General features: G+C 36.4%; 1 protein-coding gene across 1 annotated transcript in view; it reads right to left on the bottom strand.

Moving 5' to 3' along the window:
* Window positions 1-25,136, bottom strand: part of LRRIQ1 (leucine rich repeats and IQ motif containing 1) — a 248,577-nt gene that overhangs the window by 171,282 nt on the left and 52,159 nt on the right. Inside the window, exons 10-12 of the mRNA XM_054718435.1 lie at window positions 9,039-9,232; window positions 8,383-8,510; window positions 3,519-3,592 (exon numbers count right to left, since the gene is read on the bottom strand). Coding sequence (XP_054574410.1) covers window positions 3,519-3,592; window positions 8,383-8,510; window positions 9,039-9,232 — 396 coding nt within the window. The remainder of the gene's footprint in view (window positions 1-3,518; window positions 3,593-8,382; window positions 8,511-9,038; window positions 9,233-25,136) is intronic.

Raw genomic sequence — 25,136 nt, forward strand, 5'->3', positions numbered from 1 at the left:
TTGGCTGCCTCCTGCACGCCCCCTACTGGGGATCGAGCCCTGAACCCATGTGTGTGCCCTTGACCGGAATCGAACCTGGAGCCCTTCAGTCTGCAGGCCAATGCTCTATCCACTGAGCCAAACTGGCTAGGGCAAACTTAACACCCTTTACTAGGGTACTGGTTAATAATGTGGATTCTGTAATCAAAGAAAACACAATAATTTCAAGAGAAACATCAAAAGTGCTTTATTCAAAGTAATGTCCATCGCTAGCTACACATTTTCCCATCTTTCAGGTAATTTGTGGATACCATCCCAATAGGACTTTTCTTGTTTTGAGGCAAACCATTCAGAGACCCAATTTCCCACTTCTTCGTATGTTTTGAAGTGCTGCTCAGAAAGTGTGTGTGCCATCGATCGGAACAAGTGGTAATCTGAGGGAGCAAGGTCTGGTGAATACAGCGGGTGGGTTAATACTTCCCAGGCAAGATCTTTTAATGTGTCTTTAACTGGTTTTGTAGTGTGTGATGGTGCATCATCATGAAGCAAAATTACTTTGCCGCGTCTTCTGGCACATTCTGGTTGTTTCACCATCAAAGCATGGTTCAAATTGATTATTTTCTGTCGGTATTAACAATTTCACCTGGTTTTAGAAGCTCATAATACACCACACCTTCCTGATCCCACCAAACGCAGAGCATTGTCTTCTTTCCAAAGCGATTTGGCCTTGCAGTCGATATTGATGGTTGACCAGGATCAACCATGATTTTGTGCATTTGGGATTCTCAAAATAAATCCACTTTTCATCACCAGTCACAATTCGATACAAAAAAGACTTTCTTTCATGCTGTTGAAGCAACATTTTACTGATAACTTTTCAGTTTTCCATTTTCGTTCAGTTGATGTGGCACCCATTTTCCTTCCTTTAAAATCTTTCCCATTGCTTGTGAATGATCGGAAATTGTTTGCTGAGCAATACTTAATCTTTCTGCAAGTTGTTTTTGAGTTTGACAGGCATCTTCATCCAATAATGCTTGTAATCATTGGTCTTCAAACTTTTTCTATTGACCTTGACGTTCTTTGTCTTTCACATAGAAAGCATCGCTTTTAAAGCATTTAAACCAGCGTTCACAAGTATCTTGAGATGGAGCATGAACACCATAAGCTGCCCAAAGTATTCAGCAGCACATTTCTTCAAAATAAAGTAATGAATTAAAACTTCCCACAAATGCTCTTTTTTTGGCACGAAATTCAACATTTTTAAGTGTAAAAATATCTATGATGTTAACATCTTCAGCAAATTTGACATATGAAGTTTTGAAGCTTGTTGTCAATACAACAAAATAGCATACATATCAAATCGCATATATATCAACATATGTGTAACTCCATCTTTTGAAAAAAATCCGCATTATTAACCGGTACATCTAGTAAAAAGAAGACAACAATGCCCAGAACCAGTAAATAAACTGTGTGCACAATGTTCAACATACAGTTACAAATCACTAGACATACAAAGAAAAAGAAGAATATGACCTATCATTAAGAGAAAAGCAGTTAATAGAAACACATCCAAAGTAGCCAAATGTAAATCAATTTTGACAAAGACACCAAATTCAATGTTGAAAAAGCTTATTCAACAAATGTTGCTCAAACAATTAAATATCTATATTAAAACCTGAATTCATCCCCCTACTTCATACCATTCATAAAAATTAATCTGAGATAGGTCCAAGACCCAAAGGTAAAAACTAAAAGTATCAAACGTCTATAAGAAAGCTAGAAAACATGGAAAATCATCGCATTCTGGAGGTGGAAAAATACTACCAAGGACAAAAAGAAAAATAGTTAATAAATATGATAACTTAATATTATCACAACTTAAAACTTCTGTTCATCTACATATAAAATTAATAAGTAATAAAGTTCTGGGAGAAAATATTTACAAAATATAACTTCACCCAGAATATATTTTAATTTATACAAATCAATAAGAAAAAAAGCAATAAACAAATTTTAAAAATGGTAAGAGACTTCAGTAGACATAAAAATATACAGAAGTCATAAAAAATGCATGCAAGAGGCACAATATCGTTCTTCATCATGAAAATGCAAACTAAAACAATAATGAAATATAAAACACCCTATAGAATTGAGCAATTGGAACTCTCATACATTGCATGTGGGGCTGTAAAATGTTACAAGTACTTTGGAAAACAGTGTTTATTTGTCTTTCTTTTAGTTTTTATCAAGTTAAACATACACCTACTCTGCTATCCAGCGATTATACTCTTAAACATTTACCCAAGAGAACTGTAAACATATATCCACAAAAAGATTTACATAAGATTTTCCACAGGAACTTTATAATCATAGTATCTCCAAACCACAAACAAAATATCAATCAACAGGAGAACAAACAAATTGTGATATATTCTATATTCATAAAATGGACTACACTTCAGCAAAACAAACAAACAAAACAAACTACATATATAAATGACATAGTAGAATATTTCATGAATGTTCAGCAAAGAAAATTGGAAGCAAAAGATAATGTACTATTTGATCCCATTGATACAAAGATGTATAACAGTCAAAATTAACCTATGGTGACAAATTAGAACTATAGTTGTCTTTATGAGGGGACTGACAGGGAGTAGGGATGGGAAAACTTTGGGGGATGAGTCAGCCAAGTGAATTAATCATTTTTTAATTTAGTACATTTTAAATTGGTGTCTATTATATACCTGTTAGGAGTGCATAAGTTAGACAAGTTTTTTTTTTTTTACTCGCCTTTACTATGCTACTTACTTCATAGTTAAAAGATACATGAGTTTAAAATAACAATATAATTGAGACATATGCCCAGTTCTACCAGAAAGATATGGAAGTGATACGATTTTAAAGGTGGAAAGAATATATTAACTGAATTACTTCACCATGCCTCTTTAAGGAACTTATAAAACAGCAGATGTAAAAATACTCTGACCTTTCTTCTCTTTCTGTAAAGCAGGAGATGAATTCCTATGTGAAAGATACCCTCCCTATACCAGGAGGAAAGAGACATTCTTCTCACAAGGACAGGAAGAGAGGCTGAGAGAAATGTGCACAAACTTGTTAAACTAACCCTTATTTCCTAGTCAATTTTTTATTTAATTAAATTCCGTAAACCAAGCACCTTTGCCTTGTCACATTTTCACAATTTACTACTCTTATCCAATTCTCTAGGTAAGTGTTCAATTCTAACTGCTTCTTGGGATCTTTATTTTTCTTGGGAGAACTCCCATGTATACATGTGTGTGGGAGGGAAACCCTACAATTAAAACTTGTATTTTTTTTCTGTTTTTCTTGTGTCAGTTTAGTTCTTCAGTCTCAGCCTAGGAACTTAAGAAGGTACAGGAGAAAATGTTCCTCCTCTGTATGTTAGTGTGTGTGTGTACCATTAAAACATCTATCTAAAACAGCTCCTCAATGATATTTGGAACAGAAACTCAAAAATTTATTTTTTTAAAAATTATATATTATTATAAACTTACCAGAAAGGCAATTATTGCTGACATCCAGTTTTTCCAGAGAAACAAAATGAAAAAGTGGTGTGATTTTTGTCAAACTGAAAACAAAAAAAAATAGAATTCATAAAAATTTTAAATTGGAAAGTCCTTAACATTATTGAACTAACTATATAATTATAAATCATACAGTACAATTATATAATATGCAATTATGTGTAACTGAATATGGAATAGTATTTTTACACTAAAATAAAATTATAATACCACTGATTAACAGTACTTATTAAAATGCAATAATTATAAAATTTAAGTATTTATTTTATAATGGAAAATTTGTATTCATTTCTATGGAGAAATTATCATGGAATTGCCAATTTCAATAACAAATATCATGTACTTTAATGTATATGTGGTACTTAAATAAAAACAAGTGAATGTTTTATTGTTAATTTTTTTGTCTTTGTATAAGGCCAAATTTATATTATTTATATTATTTATATATTTTTTTCTGGATTAAACCATTAGAAGGTAAAAATCATAAAAATACTTATCTTCACTTTTTTATAAGATGACTGATTAGAGTCACTAATAATAATATAAAATGTTTTATAACAATAGTATAGACAAGTATGGCAGAAATAGATGAATATTTAAAATCAATACTCTTATTAAATTATGCATAATCAAATTCTAATAATAAACTTTCCTCCTACTTTTAAAAATTTCTATAGCTTTCTAAGTTAAAATTGTCATTAAAAGCCTATATTCTAGCAAGGAACATAATATTTAAAATATCACATCACTGAAAACAAAAGTCATAAAAGAAAAATTAACTTTAGTTTGACTTACATTTCTAAGACAAGTCTACACTTACTATGAACATAATATCACCTTATCCTAGATATTTGGAAATAAAAATTAAGTCATATCATCTGAATCTTTAAATAAAACAAAAATTCTTTCATATAAAATATATTCTCATCACAAACACAATAGTGTTCTGAACTAATTCCCACTATAAATGTTGGAACTCTACAACTGTTCAAAATATGCTTCAATGGAAGGAGTATTTGTAGTACAAAAAAGTATGCATTAATTTCCAGTTCTTTTTGTGTTGTTTTTTAAAAAAATATTGCCCCTTCAGTTGGCCTGGCAGATGTCTTCATCTTTATTTCTAACAGCTCTTAACAATTGAAAAATATATATACACTACTATTTAAGTTCAGAAGGTTACAGAATAATATTCTTACTGGAGGCCTCACGGATCTGACACAAAACTATCGGTTGTACTGATCTTGACTTCTCTCTTGTACTATCCTGTTCTGTATTAGCAGAGAGACAGAGGATACTACTGATGAAAACATAGACTAAATAACAGGCTGGAAGAAGATCTCTCTGAATGTAGCCAATCCTAAGTACAATATTACTATTTATACTAAACCTATACACACTACTTCTTAAAAACAATATCCAGTGCGGGGGGGGGGGAGGGGGGGATCCAAGGTAATAAAAGAAAAAGTGGAAAAATATTGGTCATTTCATTTATACATTTACTTCATTATTTGTACATAGAGTCTTTAATAGTAAAATTTACTGAAATGTCACATGTACACAGAAAAACAAAGAAAATAAATAAAAGAAACTTAAAACTTTGTCACTGTATACTTCGTGGATTTAAGCCCTAACATTAAGACATATTCTATTTAGGCATGTTCTACATTATTATTACAAGTAGGAAATTGAAGTTATTCAAGTGAAATATAATTCTAATAAATGTATTTATTAAAAGAACATTCTTATTTGTTTCCTACCTTTAATATATTTCCAATAATAACTCTTTGCTCTTCTATTAAAGGATTTGGAAAAATTAGTCGATAATGAGTTTTTCTCTTTTTTCAGAGTATATCATTTTTTCCACCAATTAGTTACATAATAACATATAGGTAAAATACAAGTAAAAGTAACTAAGAAAGTTTTAGAATTAAAGGAAAAACCCTTTGCAAATACCTATTCAAGTAAAGAAATATTTGGTTTGATCAAATATTTTTATAATATTGAAATTTTATCTTTTCTGTTAGCCATGCTTTTAGAATCACGTTTTCATTTTTGGAAATTTTAATCAAGAAAACTGGCTATTCATTCACCTTTACGACTATTCATTAGGATGGTAGAAACCTAATAGGAGAATCTTAAAACAAAACAAAACACAAAAACACACAAACTCTAGAACTTTTACTGACATTCTGTGTATATTTTTTCCTAAGAAAATTCAAACCAGAAAGACAAAGGACATTAGTGAAAACCTAATACTATTTGACCTTGTCACATTAGCCCTGGGCATAAAAAAGATATAAATTTCAAAGACGACAAAAAGCAAAAGATTTGTACAATGAGCAGCCGATGGGTAATAGTTTCCACTTTCTGCTCCTACTTAGAGTCTCACTGGAAATAGAAAGGCTTGTGAAGCCAGAGAGTCCTCCAGTTATAACTCCGCTGAGTCAAACTTAAAACAGTCACATGTCCTAATGAAAATTTAAAACAGAAGTCAGAATGAAACAAGTATTTCAAACAATATGTGCTAAGTACCATTCTTTATATGTATTTCATTTGTTGGAAAAAGAGCATATGGACATAATTTCTTCCTTGTGATGAAAATATTTATCAAAAACTAAAAGAAGAATATATAAAATTTAAAAGACATACCAGCCACAAATACAAATATCTAATTTATAATTTTTTTTTCAGGTTTGCAAATTCATTCACATACATTTTCCTTTTGGATCATCATTACACCTCATAAAATAGGTTATGTAGGTATTACTATCTTTTTGTACATATGAAAACAGTGAGGTTCATGTAGTGAGAAAAGAGTTGTTCAATGTCAACTGACAGATAAATGTGGATTCAGAATTCAAACCTAAATCTGCTGATTCTGAATTTTACCAAACCTGATATGGTTCTGAAAAGGTCAATGCATATGTGAAAGCTTAATGTAAGATGGATATTTTTTTACAGTTTATCATATTAGCTTATTATAAAAAATCCTAAGGTTGAAAATTATTTTTACTATGATTTTAGAAAATAAATTTTCTACTGTATATGTCCATTCAGATCAATCACATTTCCATGGTTCCCTCATACTCCCCGCTTCATCCTCTCAAAAGTGGTAGACATTTGCATGTACAAAGAGCTTTGAGAGACCCACAAAAACTAAATTCAAATATGTGACAGCATTATTAAAAATGTTCAAAAAAGCATATTATATAATTTAATCTCTCTTTAAATATATTAAGTTCAAGATTAAGCTCCTTTATTCCTAAGAGTTTTTTGAGGGAAAGGACATATATTACTCAGTTTTGTATCCCCCCAAATAGCAAACGTTATATCTCAATATATAAAATGTACTAGTATAAATCTAAGCAAACAAAATTATAAATAATTTTATTTAAGTATACCAATTATAGTTATCATCTCTAAAATAAATGTTAATAGTCTAGTATATATTATTCTTAGTCATATCAGATTGATAGGGCAAAAGTCTATTAGCCAGAATTACTTTTAACTTTTAAAAGTAGAATATTTCTTTGATGATTTCAATGGCTCAATAAAATTAAAGGCATTTTTTTCTCAAAATATGTTCATAATTTAAGTATTCCTAATATTTAAAAATATTATGCTCATCACTGTGGTTTGAGAAACATTTCTATAGTATATAGTATACGCTAAATATGTCTGCTACTGAGTGATTTTTTTTTTTTTGCATATATCCAAAGCACACCCAAGTATTTCTATTAAAAATTTATCTCTTATCTGGAAATATTGAATAAAGATCCAATGGGTTTTTGGATGGCCCGAATTACTTAAACAGTGTTATCTGATAGAGCTGACTCTGGAATAAATATCCTTTTAAAGTCAAATCACCTTTCATATTTTAGATCTGATTAAACAATTTGAAGGTATTTTTGAATACACAATCGGTTCTGATTTGTCATAGTGGAATAGTATATAATAGATATAAATTAAACCATTTGGAGCATACATGCTTAAAAGATGAACACTATTCAGGCAGAGATTGAGAGAAAACTTTTTTTTTTTTTTTGGTGGGGGGGAAGAGATACACATATTAACATTGGGTTGTCCTTGTTTACTTGTTTTGCAAGAATTATATAACTCAAAGAAGAAATTTATGTTAAAGGTGGTTCCTTTTCCCTACTCCATGTGCCTTTCATGAACAAATTAATCATATTAGTCTGAACAGTCTCAATGAAATATTAAACAGAGGGAGGCATGCACATATTGTGCTCCTGCTTTGGTTTCAACAGTTATTTTCTGCAAAGATCCAGATGTTTGGTGGTTTCAAATGGATCTCCTGTGACAGGTACCCATCTCGATTTAATGTTAAGGTATTTTTTTTAAGTGTTACTTTATATCCTTAGGGAAATCGAATTTAAATCTATCTTAACAGTTACAAAAAAACATGCAAGTTGAGAGCAGATTAAAAATCCTTCTTCCAGGACTTAATAAGTACCATTTGAGAGAATGAGACATCCTTCTGAATTAAATTAACTACCTCCTGTATTTTCCAAGGACTATATTCTTTACAAATATAAACAAACCTGCTCTAAGAGTTTTCTACAAGTACATTTTGAGAAGAAACAAAATGAGTAGGATAAGTGAGAATTAAAAGTACTAAAATTCAAGGGTATGTCAATACATTTTAATTTTTAAAATTCTATAAAATGTTATTTATAATTTAAGTACCAACTCATTGCAATGAACTTTCCATTAATTACTGGGGAAAAAAACGAACAGTTTTTCTACTTAGTATGAAGACCACACAATTAAGTAATCATTTACTGCACTTATTAAGTTAAAGTTCATTTTTTACCTGTTTTGAGACAGAGTCAGGTTTTGTAGCAAAGGCAGCCAATATGAAGAACATGCTTCCACAATTGAAATGCTGTTATCATCCAAGTACAATTCTCGTAGTAGAACATGATTCTCCAAGGATGGAATCTATATTTAAATTTGTGTCATTAGCTTATATTAAGCAAAACATTTTTGTCATTTAACCAAATTTAAAAGTATAAAATTTATCAAAACTAACAACAGATATATTCTGGTAAACTGTATATCACAAATCAAAGTATGATGTTATGAAAATTTAAGTATAAATTAAATTTTTAAGAATTAACCTCAATTAGAATTTTGTATAGAAACTATTTTATGCTGAATTTTAGTTAGAATTACATGACAGAAAATTTGATCACACTACTTACTAAATTATCACTTAAAAGATTTGATTTATTATATTTTGGTATTATGAAAAAGTAATGTTAAATTAAATTTCTTAAAAAATTTCCTAACTATGGTAAACATTTGTTTAAATATTGGAAAGTGTGCAATAGTTTAAAATAAACTGAAAATCAGATACAGCTGAAAAGCAAAATAAAATAATCAAAATTGCTTTTGAAATATGTGGTTGATATTTTCATCAAAAGAAAAATTTTGCATTAATCACAGAAATGAATTCAAAGCAATTACCTCACTTAGGTAATTTCCCTGTAACTTCAGTATTTGAAGCAATCCACAGTTTTCAATACCCTCAACTTTAGTAAGATGATTATGTGAGCAATCCAGGTAGATAATGGTAGGAGTATCACAAAGGCCTTTTGTACTAATTAACTGATTGTTGTCCACAATTAGTTGCTGGAGATTTTTTAAAGATTCTAAACCACCTAGAAGAAAAAATTTCCAAGATCAATTGTATCATAATTTTTCAAGATTCTAAAGGAGAGTTTCAGAATAATTGTGCATTTATATTTTCTAAAGCTAATATCAATAAAGACTTAGACCAAATTCCTACTGAAAAATGTGTAAGTGTAAAATGTATTATTATTTAAACTTGTACTGGGGAGATATATTTTTGAATGACATATATCAATTGAAAAGTGAACAAAATTCTAAAAGGTATACATTGGGCACAGAATGTTTTATTTTCGAATGACAATGGGACAATGGATAGATAGAAGGACTCTTTTAAAAAATATATTTTTAACTCAGTTTCAAGGGATTAATTTTTTAAAATTTATTTTTCAGATACTAAGCTATATTACAAAGCCACTGTTCTCAAAACTGCCTGGTACTGGCACAAGAACAGACATATAGACCAGTGGAATAGAACAAAGGACCCAGAAATCGACCCAATACATTATCCTCAATTAATATTTGACAAAGGAGGCAAGAGCATACAGTGGAGTCAAGAGAGTCTCTTCAATAAATGGTGTTGGGAAAATTGGACAGATACATGCAAAAAAAATGAAACTAGACTACCACCATATACAAAAATAAACTCAAAATGGTAAAAAACTTAAACATAAGAGCAGGAACCATAAAAATCTTAGAAGAATCCATGCAAAATAGCAGACATTTGCCATAGCAATATATTTACTGACAGAGCTCCTAGGACAATGGAAACTAAGGAGAAAATAAACAAATGGGACTACATTAAAATAAAAGGCTTCTGCACAGCAAAGGAAACCATCAATAAAACAAGAAAGCCCACTGCATGGGAGAACATATTTGCCAATGTTATCCTATATAATAAAAGCATAATTTGCAAATCGACCAAACGGCCAAACAGTGGAACGACCATCCAGATGGCCATCTTGAACCACTCTATGACACCCAATGGCACCAGGCCAGCCAAGGCAGGTGCGATGCAATTGGTCGGGGCCTGAACATCACCCCATGATCACCCTGCAGAGGGAGGCCCAGGCAACTGGCCAGCAGAGAGATCAATTGGGGTGGAGGGTGGGGGCTCCACAATCACCCCAAAGAGGGAGGCCTAGGACACCAAACAGTGGGCTGTGGTGGGTGGGCAGGGCCTCCTTCTGCAAGGGAAGCCTGGGTCCCGGGTGCCAGTGGCTGGAGGGAAGCCAGTGCCAGCAGCTAGGAGAAGGAAGGCCTACTCTTGTACAAATTTCATGCATCGGGCCTCTAGTATCCAATAGGGTTTAACTCCAACATTTATAAGGAACTCATACAACTTAACAAAAGGAAGATAAACAATCCAATCAAAAAATGGGCAAAGGACCTAAATAGACACTTTTTGAAAGAGGACCCACAGAAGGCCAAGAGACATATGAAAACATGCTCAAAGTCACTAATCATCTGAGAGAAGCAAATCAAAATGACAATGAGGTACCATCTCACACATGTCAGAATGGCATCATCAACAAATCAACAAATGACAAGTGCTGGCGAGGATGCGGAGGAAAAGGAACCCTCATGCACTGCTGGTGGGAATGCAGACCAGTGCAGCCACTGTGGAGAACAGTATTGAGTTTCCTCAAAAAACTAAAAATGGAACTCCCATTTGACCCAGTGATCCCACTTCTAGGAATATATCCCAAGAAACCAGAAATACTCATAAAAGGATATATGCACCCCTATGTTCATAGTAGCACAATTTACAATAGCTAAGATTTGGAAACAGCCTAAGTGCCCATCAGCAGATAAATGGATTTAAAAACTGTGGTATATCTACACAATGGAATACTACACTGCTGTAAAAAAGAAAGAACTCTTACCATTTGCAATAGCATGGATGGACCTGAGGAGCATTATGCTAAGCGAAATAAGCCAGTTGAAGAAAGATAAATATCACATGATCTCACTCATTTGTAGAATATAATGAACAATATAAACTGATGAACAAAATAGATCCAGAGACATACAAGCATCAAACAGACTGTCAAACCTCAGAGGTAAAGTAGGGTATGGGGGTTTGGGGGGGGGGGGGAGGGAGCAGGTAAGAGATCAACCAAAGGACTTGTCTGCATGCATATAAATATAACCAATGGACACAGACAGTAGGGGTGTGAGGGCATGTGCTGGGGAGTGGGAGTGGCCAGGGAGAGGTCAATGGGGGAAAAGGGAGACATATCTAATAATTTAAAAAATAAAGAACTTAAATTTTAAAAAAATTATGTTTTATTTAAGAATAGTTGGTATATAATCTTATATTGGTTGTATTAGTTTCAGGTCTACAAAATAGTAATTTGACATTTTTAATTAGCATTCTTATTTAAGTTTGAATATATAACATTAGAATAGCATTTCACTTCCACTGAGATATCTACCTTAAACTCCCAAATGAAGTAGGTACACCATATTATAACCAATGGATCACTGAAGCAACTTGTGTTCATTGATAGACAAAGAATATTCACTGTACACATAGACTGTGAAATATCACTCAGCCAGGAAAGAGAACAAAATCTTGCCATTTGTGACAACATAGATGGACCCAGAGAATAGTAGGCTAAGTGAAGTCAGTCAGATAAAGACAAATACCATATGATTTTACTTATATATGGAACAAAAAACCCAAAATAAATAGACAAGACAGAAACATAGTCATAGATGCACAGAACAAATTGACAGTCATCAGATGAGAGGAACGATGGCTGGATAAGTGAAAAGAGATGAAAGGGATTAAAAAGTTCAAATTGCTGGTTATAAAAATAGTCACAGGGATGTAAAGTACAGCACAGGGTATATAGTCAACAATCTATATATATAAAGAGCCAGGGTCTGTAACGTCCAAAATGACCAAAGGGACAACCGAATGCCAGGCTGTGCGTGCAACAGGCTCAGGTGGGTGGGGACTGGCCAGTGGGCTGAACTGCTGACCTCTTGGAGATTGAGAGAGGGGTGGGGCTCATCAGCAGCTGTCCTAGACTGCTGGCAAGGCTCTCTCTCTCTCTGAGAGGTTAGCAGTTCAGCCCACTCACCAGGAGCCTGGGGCGGCTACTGATCAGCCCTGACTCTCTGATCAGGCCCATAGATAGGCCCAGAGATGCTGACTGGCATAGAAAACGACCAATCAGAACCAAATCTTGGTGAACTGCAAGGAGCCAATGGCTGCCTAGGAGGCAGAGCTTTTGATGCTCACTGGCATAGAAACCAACCAATCACAACCTAATCTGGGTGAACTGTGAGGAGTCAATGGCTGCCTAGGAGGCAGAGCTTTTGACGCTGACTGGCATAGAAACTGACCAATCAGAACCTAATCTGGGTGAACTGCAAAGGCAGAACCTAAGGTGGGGCTGAGGACGGGTTTTAAGGGCAACAGCTGTTTGGTATAAGGTGTAAGAAAGCAGTTCAATTTTTTAATAACCAGTTTGGCAGTATAGTGCATATGGCTGGCTATCAGTCCAGATATGGGGATTATGTATTTTTGTCTGCCAAGAGCATCTCCTCCTGCTGAAAAAGGCTCCCCCCCCTAAGCAATCCTATCCTATATAATCTATCTATACTAATAAAAGGGTAATATGCTAATTAGTCCGGGTCAACTAGCCATCTTCCGGACATCTGACTTCCTTCCGGACAAAGCCATGGTGGTAGGGACCAAGGCAGAGGCAGTTAGGGGCCATCAGGCCAGCAAGGGAGGGAAGTTGGGGGCGAGATCAGGCCAGCAGGGGGTTAGGAGCAATCAGCCAGCAGGTGAGGGCAGTTGGGGGTGACATCAGGCTGGCAGGGGAGGGCAATTAGGGGCTATCAGGCAGGCAGGCAGAGGCAGTTAGGGGAGATCAGGCAGGCAGGCAGAGGCAGTTAGGGGCAATCAGGCAGGCAGCCAGAGGTGGTTAGGGACCATCAGACAGTCAGGCAGAAGGGTTAGGGGCAATCAGGCAGGCAAGCAGAGGTAGTTCCCGATTGGAGAGGGTGCAGGCTGGGCTGAGGGAACCCCCTCCCTGTGCATGAATTTCGTGCACTGGGCCACTAGTATTGTAATAACTATGTATGCTATCAGCTGGGTATGAGACTTAACAGAGTGATCACTTTGAAAGGTATATAAATGTCTAATCACTATGATGTACACCTAAAACTAATATAATATGTCAACTGTAATTGAAAAATAAATTTAAAATCCTACCTAATAAAAGAGTAATATGCAAATTGACCATCACTCCAACACACAAGATGGCCACCCCCATGTGGTCAAAGATGGCCACCCCCAGGTGGACACAAGATGGCCACCACAAGATGGCCTGCAGGGGAGGGTAGGTAGGGGTGACCAGGCCGGCAGAGGAGGGCAGTTGGGGGAGACCAGGCCTGCAGGGGAGGGCAGTTGAGGAAAACCAGGCCAGCAGGGGAGGGCAGTTGGGGAGGGGGACCAGGCCTGCAGGGGAGAGCAGTTATAGGCGACCAGGCTGGCAGGGGGGGGGGTGGGCATTTGGGGAGGACAAGGCCTGCAGGGAAGGGCAGTTGGGGGGAACCAGGCCTGCAGGGGAAGGCAGTTGAGGGCGACCAGGCCAGCAAGGGAGGGCAGTTAGGGGCAATCAGGCCGGCAGGGAAGCAGTTAGGTGTCAATCAGGCTGGCAGGGGAGTGGTTAGGGGTGATCAGGCTGACAGGCAGAAGCGGTTAGGGGCAATCAGGCAGGCCGGCAGGCGAGCAGTTGGGTGCCAGCAGTCTTGGATTGTGAGAGGGATCCCAGATTGGAAAGGATGCAGGCTGGGCTGAGGGACACACCCCGTGCACGAATTTCTAGTATAAAATAAAAATAAACCAAAGAAATGTTAGCATATTCTTTATGTATTTCAAGATTATCACAAGTGGCCTCACTTTGCTCAGGTAAACTTAAAATAAATATGAGTCTAAAAAACATTAGAGGAGGCTAAGACTATTGCTCAGTGGTCACAGGAAAAAAACTGAGAAGGTGGTTTAAACAAACTCTCAGGAGTTAGTATTAGAAAGAGATGCTGAGAAAGATTATAAAAGTTTCATGGAAAAACTATTCTGCCATAAACACACACACACACACACACAAAAAAAAACAACAAAACAACAACAACACAAGGAAATTCAACCATTTGTGACAACATGGATAGACTTTATCTTACTTAATAGAGGCCTGGTGCATGAAAATTCACACATTCAGGGGGCAGAGGGGGAGGTCCCTCAGCCCATTCTGCACCCTCTTGCAGTCCAGGACCCCTCGGGGGATGTCCACCTGCTCCCTGGGGGATCGGGCCTAAGCTGGCAGTCACACATCCCTCTGACAGCCCAGGAACCCTTAGGGGATTCTGACTGTGGCTTAGGCCCCTGGGGAGCAGGCCTAAGCCGCAGTCGGACATCCTTAGTGCTGCCGAGGAGACGGGAGAGGCTCCAACCACTGCCACTGCGTTCACAGCTGTCAGCCTGGCTTGTGACTGAGCAGAGCTTCCCCTGTGGGAGCACAATGACCACCAGGGGGCAGCTCCTGCATTGAGCATCTGCCCCCTGGTGGTTAGTGCACGTCATAGCGACTGGTCGTTCCCGGCCATTCTGCTGTTAAGGTCAATTTGCATATTACCCTTTTATTATATAGGATATGTAAAAACAAATGAACAAGCAAAAACCTAACAACCTTATAGAAAAAGAGATCAGACTTGTGGTTACCAGAAGCAGAGTGTACGGTATGGAAAATTGGAGAAAGGTAATAAAAAGGTACAAAGATAAATAAGTACTAGGGATATAATGTATAAAATGATGATTGTAACTAACACTGCCATATAATACATAGGAAAGTTGTTAAGAGAGTATATCCTATGAGTTCTCACCACAGGAGAATTTTATTTCTTTTTACTGCATCTATATGAGGAGATGCAGGTTAGTTGATCCTATTGTGGTAATCATTTCACAGTATATGTAAATCAAACCATCATGCTGTACATCTTAAACTTATGCAGTGATGTATGTCAATGATTTCCCAATAAAAATGGAAAAATGTTCATGTAGATATTAAAAAACTAGAAAATGTTATTTACATTGAATGAGCTATATATGTTTCCCATAGTACTACCCTGTTATATGAAATAAAAAATTCTAGAAAGCTGAAAATATCATTTAAGGTCTAGAGTAAGTACTGGTAATCAAAATATCTTTTTTTTTCTTTATTAAGGTATTACATGTGTCCTATTGTCCCATTGCTCCCCCACACCCTCACTCATGCCCTCACCCCCCAGTGTCTGTGTCCATTGGTTAGGCTTATATGCATGCACACAAGTCCTTTGGTTGATCTCTCCCCCTTACTCCTACCCTCCCGTACCATCCCTCTGAGGTTTGATGGTCTGATCGAAGCTTCTATGTCTCTGGATCTGTTTTTGTTCATCAGTTTATGTTGTTCATTATATTCCACTAGAGGTCTGGTGCACGAAATTCGTGCACTGGGTGTGTGTTCCCTCAGCCCAGCCGGCACCCTCTCCAATCTGGGACCCCTCGACGGATGTCCAATTGCCCATTTAGGCCCGATCCTACTGGGATCAGGCCTAAACGGACAGTCGGATGGGATCGGGCCTAAACGGGCAGTTGGACATCCCTTTCACAATCCAGGACTGCTGGCTCCCAGCTTCTTGCCTGCCTGCCTTCCTAATTGCCCCTACCTGCTTCTTCCTGCCAGCCTGATCAGCCCCTAACCACTCACCTGCCAGCCTGATTGATGCTTAACCTCTCCCCTGACAGCCTGATTGCCCCTAACTGCCCTCCCCTGCAGGCCTGGTCACCCCTAACTGCCCTCCCCTGCAGGCTTGGGTCCCCCATACTGCCCTTGCCTCAGGCCCAGTCGCCCCCAACTTCCCTCCTCTGCTGGCCTGGTCACCTCTAACTTCCCTCCCCTGCAGGCTTGATCACCCCCAACTGCCCTCCCTTGCAGGCCTGGTCCCTCCCAACTGCCCTTCCCTGCTGGCCATCTTCTGGTGACCATCTTGTGTCCACATGTGGGCAGCCATCTTTGACCACATGGGGGCAGCCATCTTGTGTGTTGGAGTGATGGTCAATTTGCATATTACTCTTTTATTAGATAGGATAAATAAGTGAGATCAAATGACATTTATCTTTCTCCGACTGGCTTATTTCGCTTAGTATAATACTCTCCAGTTCCATCCATGCTATTGCAAATGGTAAGAATTCCTCCTTTTTTACCACAGCGTAGTATTCCATTGTGTAGATGTAGCACTGTTTTTTTAATCCACTCATCTGCTGATGGGCACTTAGCCTGTTTCCAAATTTTAGCTATGGTAAATTGTGCTACTATGAACATAAGGGTGCATATATCTTTTCTGATTGGTATTTCTAGTTTCTTGGGATATATTCCTAAAAGAGGGATCACTGGGTCAAATGGGAGTTCCATTTTTAGTTTTTTGAGGAAACTCCATACTGTTCTCCACAGTGGCTGCACCAGTCTGCATTCCCACCAGCAGTGCACAATGGTTCCTTTTTCTCTGCTTCCTAGCCAGCACTTGTCATTTGTTGATTTGTTGATGATAGCCATTCTGACAGGTGTGAGATGGTACCTCATTGTTGTTTTGATTTGTATCTCTCAGATGATTAGTGACTTTGAGCATGTTTTCATATGTCTCTTGGCTTTCTTATGTCTTCTTTTGAAAAGTACCTATTTAGGTCCATTACCATTTTTTGATTGGGTTATCTTCCTTTTGTTAAGTTGTATGAGTTCCCTGTAAATGTTGGAGATTAAACCCTTATCGGAGATAACATTGGCAAATATGTTCTCCCATGCAGTGGGCTTTCTTGTTTTGTTGATGGTTTCTTTTGTTGTGCAAAAGCTTTTTATTTTGATGCAGTCCCATTTGCTTATTTTCTCTTTAGTTTCCATTGTCCCAAAATATCTTCAGTGAGTATTGTACATATGGGTGTCATTGAGGCTAAATCTTGGAGAATCAAGCTCCATTCTGATTTTTTTGTCTAAGTCCACATAATATTTTCAATTAAATGTTGAAACACACATAAGTTTTTTGTGTTTTGTGGTTTTTTTTTTACCAAAAATGTTACTTGATAACAAACTTAAAGATAATCTTGAAAGAAACTTAATTAGGTATAGAAACTAATATCTGGAATGTATGTAATCAATTCATACTGGAAAAATGTAAAACATTTAACTAAATATGTTCCTTTGATTATATATTATGATTTACAGAAAGAAAGGACAAACAGCCTGCTTGCACCAAAAATGGAGAAGTAAAGGTTCAAGTAACATTACCAAGATCTCACATTAATTCTATTTCATATTTTTTAAATTCATGCCCTAACTGGGTTGGCTCAGTGGTGATAATATAATTGTAAGGATTATGAGTGTATTATAAAATACTATATTACATTTCAAGAAAAATTATATTTCAAAATTACAGTATCTCTAATAGTTTGAGTGAAAGTAACAATGTTACAAATGATTATTTCTTATAAAAATAATATATTTTATGCTAAAAGTAAATTTTTATAGTGAGAAATAAATTACACAATATCCAAGAGAAGCAGGAAAATGCATAGAAGACCCAAAGAAGAAAAGAAAGACTGAAATTTAATTTTAAGCAGTAATATTACATTTTTAAAAATTTGTTATCTAGGATTAATGTACAAGTATTTTTCCTGTAATGTAAAATAGCAATTATGACTGAGAGAAAATTACTATCTGATGTCAGTCAGGGGTAAATTTTTCTGCCCTATTAGATATTTGACTAAGTTAAAATAATAAACCAATTATATATTATCAATTCCAAGGGATTATAAATAGAATATTACATATAATAGTTAATATGTATTAGCCACAATATAATTTAAAGTCTGCTGAAATAAAAAAAATACTTTGGAGTATAGTATACTCCATGATTATATCTAATGAGCATCAATTAACCCACTGAAGCAGATAAATGCTTTACAGGCAGAATGAAATACTAATTAATATTAATTATAACTGTGTAACTTCAAATATCCTTTATCAAATATTTAAATGTCCTAAGAAAGCTACTTGAATAAGCTCAATATTTTTAAAAACATGTACATTGCCCTTAAGTATTTCAAAGCTAATCAGAAATATAATTTTCAATTAGCTCATTTAAAGTGAAGAATACATTTGTGAAACTTTTCAAAGGTCATCCAAAAAGAGAATCCAGAATGACAAATTAGGTTACACAATGAAAAACGGTAAAGGATTTGGCATAAGAAGCTGAAAGGAAATTGCAGATAAAGTAGGAGAACAATTGGGAGGATAATAGAGGAAAAGGCAAATTGATTACTGTAAGGATGATAGTGGTTAGTAAAACTAAAACTATATAATTTATAATTATCAAAGGCATTTTTATTTACATTAAATTATATACAGTTGAGTGACATCAGAGGAATGGCAGCGTAAGGGCACATCTATCCTCTCCCCCTAACATTTCAACAAAATAATCACCTATAATTCAACAAAGAAGTCCCTGCTCAACACAGATGCATGCCTGAGAGACCTGCACACTGGAACTAAGGTGGGCTCCTTGGAATAAGCTGGGAGATGGGAGAAGGGAGGAAAGCTAAACACAGCCACAACACAGCAGCATGTCTGCAGCGCAGCAACTGGGAACTGAGGCAGCAGTCGCAGGCATTTTCCTCAGCCAGTCTGGACCAAGAGCGAGCTGACCCAACAAGTGGCTGGCTGTTGGAATAGCCACTGGAGTGTCGGCAATGTGTGGTCGCACACACAAACAGTGAGAGAGTGTCTGAACCATGGGTGCGAGTTGTGAATGGGATCTGAGTTGCATGCTTAAAGGGCTCCCTACAGAGTCGCTCCCCATGGCTGGGCCTGGCTGCCCACTTTCAGGCAAAGAAAGTAGATCTCCAAGCCCTGCCACTGATTAGATTCCAAGGTCTTGCCTCCCGTTGGCCTTGGATTGTTTCCAGGAGTATATTGTCTACTAGAGGCCCAGTGCACGGATTCGTGCACATTGAAAGGAAATGAATCAGAATAAATATTTTAATATAACTATTTGCCCTTTCTCTATAATAGAAGTGTCAACCAAATTCACAATCGACAATGACAGATCGAAACACACACGTGTGATTGGCACCAGCCAGAGCTTTATATGTATTGTGTGTGCATGAGTCAACTTAGCCTTGTATATATTGAGAATAAACTTGCTTAATTAGACTTGTTTTCTGATTTAGCTAAACTTTTACCAGCCCAGTGAAGCACCCCAACTTCTCTTTCAGGTAATGTCAGCAACACAGCAATAAATATCAACACGAAGCAGATTATTATTGCAGATCATGCAGGGAGAACAAAGGGTAAAATATTTAACTATAGCATTGTTTGACTATATTCTGCACAGTGAGAAAACCTGAAATCATTTTCAAAGTCTACCATTTCTTATTTCTTTTCAGTTGGGTCAAGTTTCTAAACTTTCTAAATCTCCATTTTCCGGCTAATGAAAAGAAAATAGGATTCTACCGAGTCTCCTATCTACCTACTCCAGGACTTCTGTGAGGATCAAATGAGATGAGGCATGGGAAAATGCTTAACAGACATTTGGTTAAAGTGTAAAATGTTTGCACCTGGCTATAAAGCAAGTTGTGTTCCTGGGCTGAAGAAACTGCAAGGAGGCTAGTCACTAGGGAAAGGAAGCCATGCGTTGCTATGTGATGTCATTACCCGGAGCCCACAACAACTGTTTCCAGGATGGGCTGGACGGTGGGCCGCATTTTGCACCACGGGGTCTCAGCAGCATTGGCTGCGATTTGGTGGGGTGTCGCTCTGGGGTGGTGAGGGGGCCTGTGTCCCACTTGGGGAAAACTGAATGTTACTTTGTCGGCACCAGGTCTGCAGTGACGTTTCTTTGTAAATGGCCAGTGCACGTCACGTCAGCACCTGCATTGAACATCTGCCCCCTGGTGGTCAGTGCGTGTTATAGTAACCAGTCAGATGGTTGGAAGGACTTAGCATATTAGCCATATATATATATATATATATATATGCCAAGAGCTGTAGCAGTAGAGACACAGTTTCCCTCTGTGACTGAATCCCAGGAGGGGTGCTTGGGCTAGACCCTGGGAGGTCAGGGACTGCCATTACTGTGAGGGGAAAACAAACTTCATCCCCAAGCAGCAGAGGCAATACAGCCCTGCAGAAGCCACAGAGACTCAAAACTGTGAGGCCACAGAGGAAAAAAATCTTGCAATTCAGTGCCACCTACTGGAACAGAGTAGAAAGACCTCCTCAGAGATCAATGGGAAAACAAAGGAGAACAACCACAACAATAACTATGACCAGAAAGAAAATGAAAAATCCCCAGGGAACAGGCTGGAACATACAGAATTATGTGAGTTGAATGACAGAGATTTCAAGATTGCAGTTCTGAAAATACTGAATGAGATGCGAGAAAATACTTACAGGCAATTCAGCTCACTCAGAAAACAAATCAATGAACAAAATGAGTATTTCTCCAAAGAAATTGAATTGTTATAAAAAGAATATAGCAGAAATCCTGGAAATGAAGCAGGCAATTAAAGAAATTAAGAGTGAACTGATGAGCATAGAAAACAGTACCAACCAGTTAGAGGAAAGAACTAGTGATATTGAAGATAGGAATCAAGAAATGATGCAGAGGGAAGAAGAGAAAGCCCTGAGAATAAAGAAATACGAAATAGCCCTATGAGACCTCTCTGATTCCATAAAAACAAAAAAAACAAAACAAAACAAACAAACAAACAAAATCAGAATCATAGGCATAGCAGAGGAGGAAGAGAGAGAGTATGGAATGGAGAGTCTATTAAAACAAATAGTGGATGAAAACTTCCCAAATCTATTGAAAGAACTAGATCCTCGAATCCAAGAAGCAAATAGAATACCTAGTTACCTCAATCCAAAGAGGCCCTCTCCAAGGCACTTGGTAATGAAGCTGTCAAAAATTAGTGACAAAGAAAAAAATCCTCAAAGCATCCAGGGGAAAAAAGGAAGCGAAAATGCATCAGAATTTCACTCAACTTCTCAGCAGAAACTCTACAAGCAAGAGGAGAGTGGAACCAAATATTCAAATGCTTAAAAGAGAGAAATTACCAGCCAGGCATATTATATCCAGCAAAATTATCCTTTAAATATGAAGGAGAAATAAGAACATTCCCAGACATACAGAAACTGAGGGATTTTATCACTAGAAAACCTCCATTGCAGGAAATACTCAAGGTAGTTATTCTACCTGAAACAAAGAACAAAGGTCATAACACTACCAGTAGGATTGTCAAAAACTCGCAGCATAAACAGGGATAATTTGTGACAATAAAAACATACAAGGGGAAGAGGGACAGGTAGGGACAGGCAAAGGAAGATGAAGATCAGATGTACTCAAAATGGAAAAAACTATGGTATATATGCAACTTCACTTTTTATAAAACTAATGGCAACCACACAGAGAAATTCCCCAAATACGACATATAGCTTAAAAAAAGAGGAAACAGAAGAAAGATGTATGGAATACCACCAAACAAAAACAACAGATAGAAGCATAAAGGAAAAGAACCAATGGAGGCACAGAGTTACCAGAAAACAAAAGATAAAATGGCTATAGGAAATCCTCATACATCAATAATTACTCTAATGGTAAATGGCTTAAATTCACCAGTAAAGAGGCACTGAGTAGCAGAGTGGATCAAAAAACAAAGCCCAACCATATCCTGCCTTCAAGAGACACATCTAAACAGCAGAGACAAAGATAGATTCAAAGTAAAAGGGTGGAAAATGATTCCCTAAGCAAAAAACATTTCATCCCAGAACATCAGACTATACATTCTTCTCCAGTGCACATGGAATATTCTCAAGGATAAGACCATAGGTTGGGTCACAGAACAAGCATCAACAAATTAAAAAAGATTGAAATTATTCCAAGTATATTTTCTGACCACGATGCCATGAAATTAGAAATCAACTGCAAAAAGGAGGTAAAACAAACAAACAACAAAACTACAAATACATGGAGATTAAACAACATACTACTAAAAAATGACTGGGTTAAAGAAGAAATAAAAGATGAGATCAAAAGGTATATAGAGATAAACGAGAATGATAACACAACATATCAAAACCTCTGGGATGCAGCAAAAGCTGCAATAAGTGGGATGTTTATATCACTACAGGCCGATCTCAAGAAACAAGAGAAATTCCAAGTAAACAACCTAACATCACACCTGAAAAGACTAGAGAAAGAGCAAAAGCAACCCAAAGTTAGCAGAAGAAAGGAAATAATAAAAATCAGAGCAGAATTAAATGAAATAGAAAACAAAAAGACTGTAAAAAAATTAATAAAATAAAGAGCTGGTTCTTTGAAAGGATTAATAAAATTGACAAACCCCTGGCTAGACTCACTAAGGAAAAAAGGGGAAAGACCCATAGAAACAAAATCAGAAATGAGAGAGGAGAAATCATCATAGACATCACAGGTATACAAAGGATCATACTAGAATATTATGAAAGCCTTTATGCCACCAAATTCAGTATCTAGAAGAAATGGATAAGTTCCTAGAAACATATAACCTTCCTAGACTAAATCATGAAGAACTGTAAAAATTTAAATAGACCAGTGAGGAAATTGAAACTATCATCAAAAACCTCCCAAAAAACAAAAGTCCAGAATCAGATGGCTTCACCACTGAATTCTATCAAATGTTCAAGGAAGACTTAAAGCCTATTCTTTGCAAACTCTTCCAAAAAACTGAAGAAGAGGCAATACTTCCTAATACATTCTATGAGGCCAATATAACCCTAATACCAAAACCTGGCAAAGATAACACAAAAAAAGAAAACTACAGACCAATATCCCTGATGAATACAGGTGCAAAAATCCTAACCAAATACTAGCTAATCGAATACAATAGTATATAAAAAAAAAATATAATAATACATCATGATCAAGTGGGATTCATTCCAGGGGCACAGGGTTGGTTCAACATTCACAAATCAATCAATGTAATACACCACATTAACAAAAGGAAGGATACAAATCATATGTTCTTGTCAACAGATGCAGAAAAAGCATTTGATAAGATACAACATCCATTTATGATTAAAACGCTCAATAAAATAGGAATAGAAGGAAAGTACCTCAACTTAATAAAGGCCATATATGATAAACCCTCAGCCAATATCATACTCAATGGTGAAAAACTGAAAGCTTTTCCCCTAAGGTCAGGAACAAGACAAGGATGTCCTCTCTCACCACCTTATTCAACATAGTACTGGAAGTACTAGCCAGAGCAATATGGCAAGAGGAAGAAATAAAAGGCCTCCACATAGAAAAGGAAGAAATCAAACTGTCACTTTTTGCAGATGACATGATGCTGTACATAGGAAACCATAAAGACTCTGCCAAAAAACAAACAACAACAACAAAAAAAAAACTATTGGAAACAATAAACAAATACAGTCAAGTTGTAGGATACAAAATCTATGTATAAAAATCCATTGCCTTCTTGTTTACCAACAACAAAACTTCAGAAAAAGAAATGGAGAAAACAATTCCTTTTCTAATTGCAACCAAAAGAATAAAATACCTAGGAATAAACTTAACAAACAATGTGAAAGACCTATATACTGAAAATTACAAAACATCATTAAAAGAGATTGAAAAAGAAACAGAAAAATGGAAAAATATCCCGTGTTCATGGATTGGAAGAATCAACATAGTTAAAATGGCTATTTTATCCAAAGCAATATACAGATTTAATGCAATCCCCATCAAAATCCCAATGTCATTTTTTAAAGAAATAGAATGAGAAATCATCAGATTTGTATGAAACCACAAAAGACCCAGAATAGCCAAAGCAATTCTGAAAAAAAACACCAAGGCTGGCGGTATCACTCTACCTGACTTCAAAATATACTACAGAGCTATGATAATCAAAACAGCATGATATTGGCAGAGAAACAGATACACAGATCAATGGAACAGAATAGAGAGCCCAGCTATAAAACCACACATATATGGACAGATAATTTTTGACAAAGGAGCCAGAAATGCACACTGGAATAAAGATAGTCTCTTCAATAAATGGTGCTGGGAAAACTGGAAAGCCACATCGAAACGAATGAAACTAGATTGCAGTTTGTCCCCATGTACAAAAATTAATGCAAAATGGATCAAAGACTTAGACATAAGACCCAAAACTGTAAGTTACATAGAAAAAAAATATAGGTACCAAACTTATGGACCTGGGTGGTAGAGAACATTTTATGGACTTGACCCCAAAGGCAAGGGGGGTAAAGGCAAAAATAAATGAATGGGACTATATCAAACTGAAGAGCTTCTGCACAGCAAAAGAAACGGACAACAAAACAAACAGGCAGCCAACCAGATAGGAGATGATATTTGCAAACAGTAGCTCTGACAAAGGTTTAATTTCCAAAATATATAAAGTACTCATAAAACTCAACACCAAACAAATAAACAATCCAATCAAAAAGTGGGCAGAGGACCTGAAAAATACACCTCTCCCAAGAAGACATACAAACAGCCAATAGATATATGAAAAGATGTTCAACATCACTGGCAATCAGGGAAATGCAAATTAAAACTTCAATGAGATACCCCCTTACACCAATTAGAGTGGCCATTATCAACAAGACAAGCAATGACAAGTGTGGGAGAGGTTGTGGAAAAAAGGGAATCCTCATTCACTGCTGGTGGGAATGTAGACTGGTACAACAACTATGGAAAGCAGTCTGGGGATTCCTCAAAAAATTAAAAATAGAGCAACCATATGACCCAACAATCCCACTCCTGGGTATATACCCGAAAAACTCAAAATCATTTATACACAAAGATATATGCATCCCTAAG

Source organism: Eptesicus fuscus, chromosome 7, assembly GCF_027574615.1.
Source record: "Eptesicus fuscus isolate TK198812 chromosome 7, DD_ASM_mEF_20220401, whole genome shotgun sequence".
Lineage (NCBI taxonomy): Eukaryota > Metazoa > Chordata > Mammalia > Chiroptera > Vespertilionidae > Eptesicus > Eptesicus fuscus.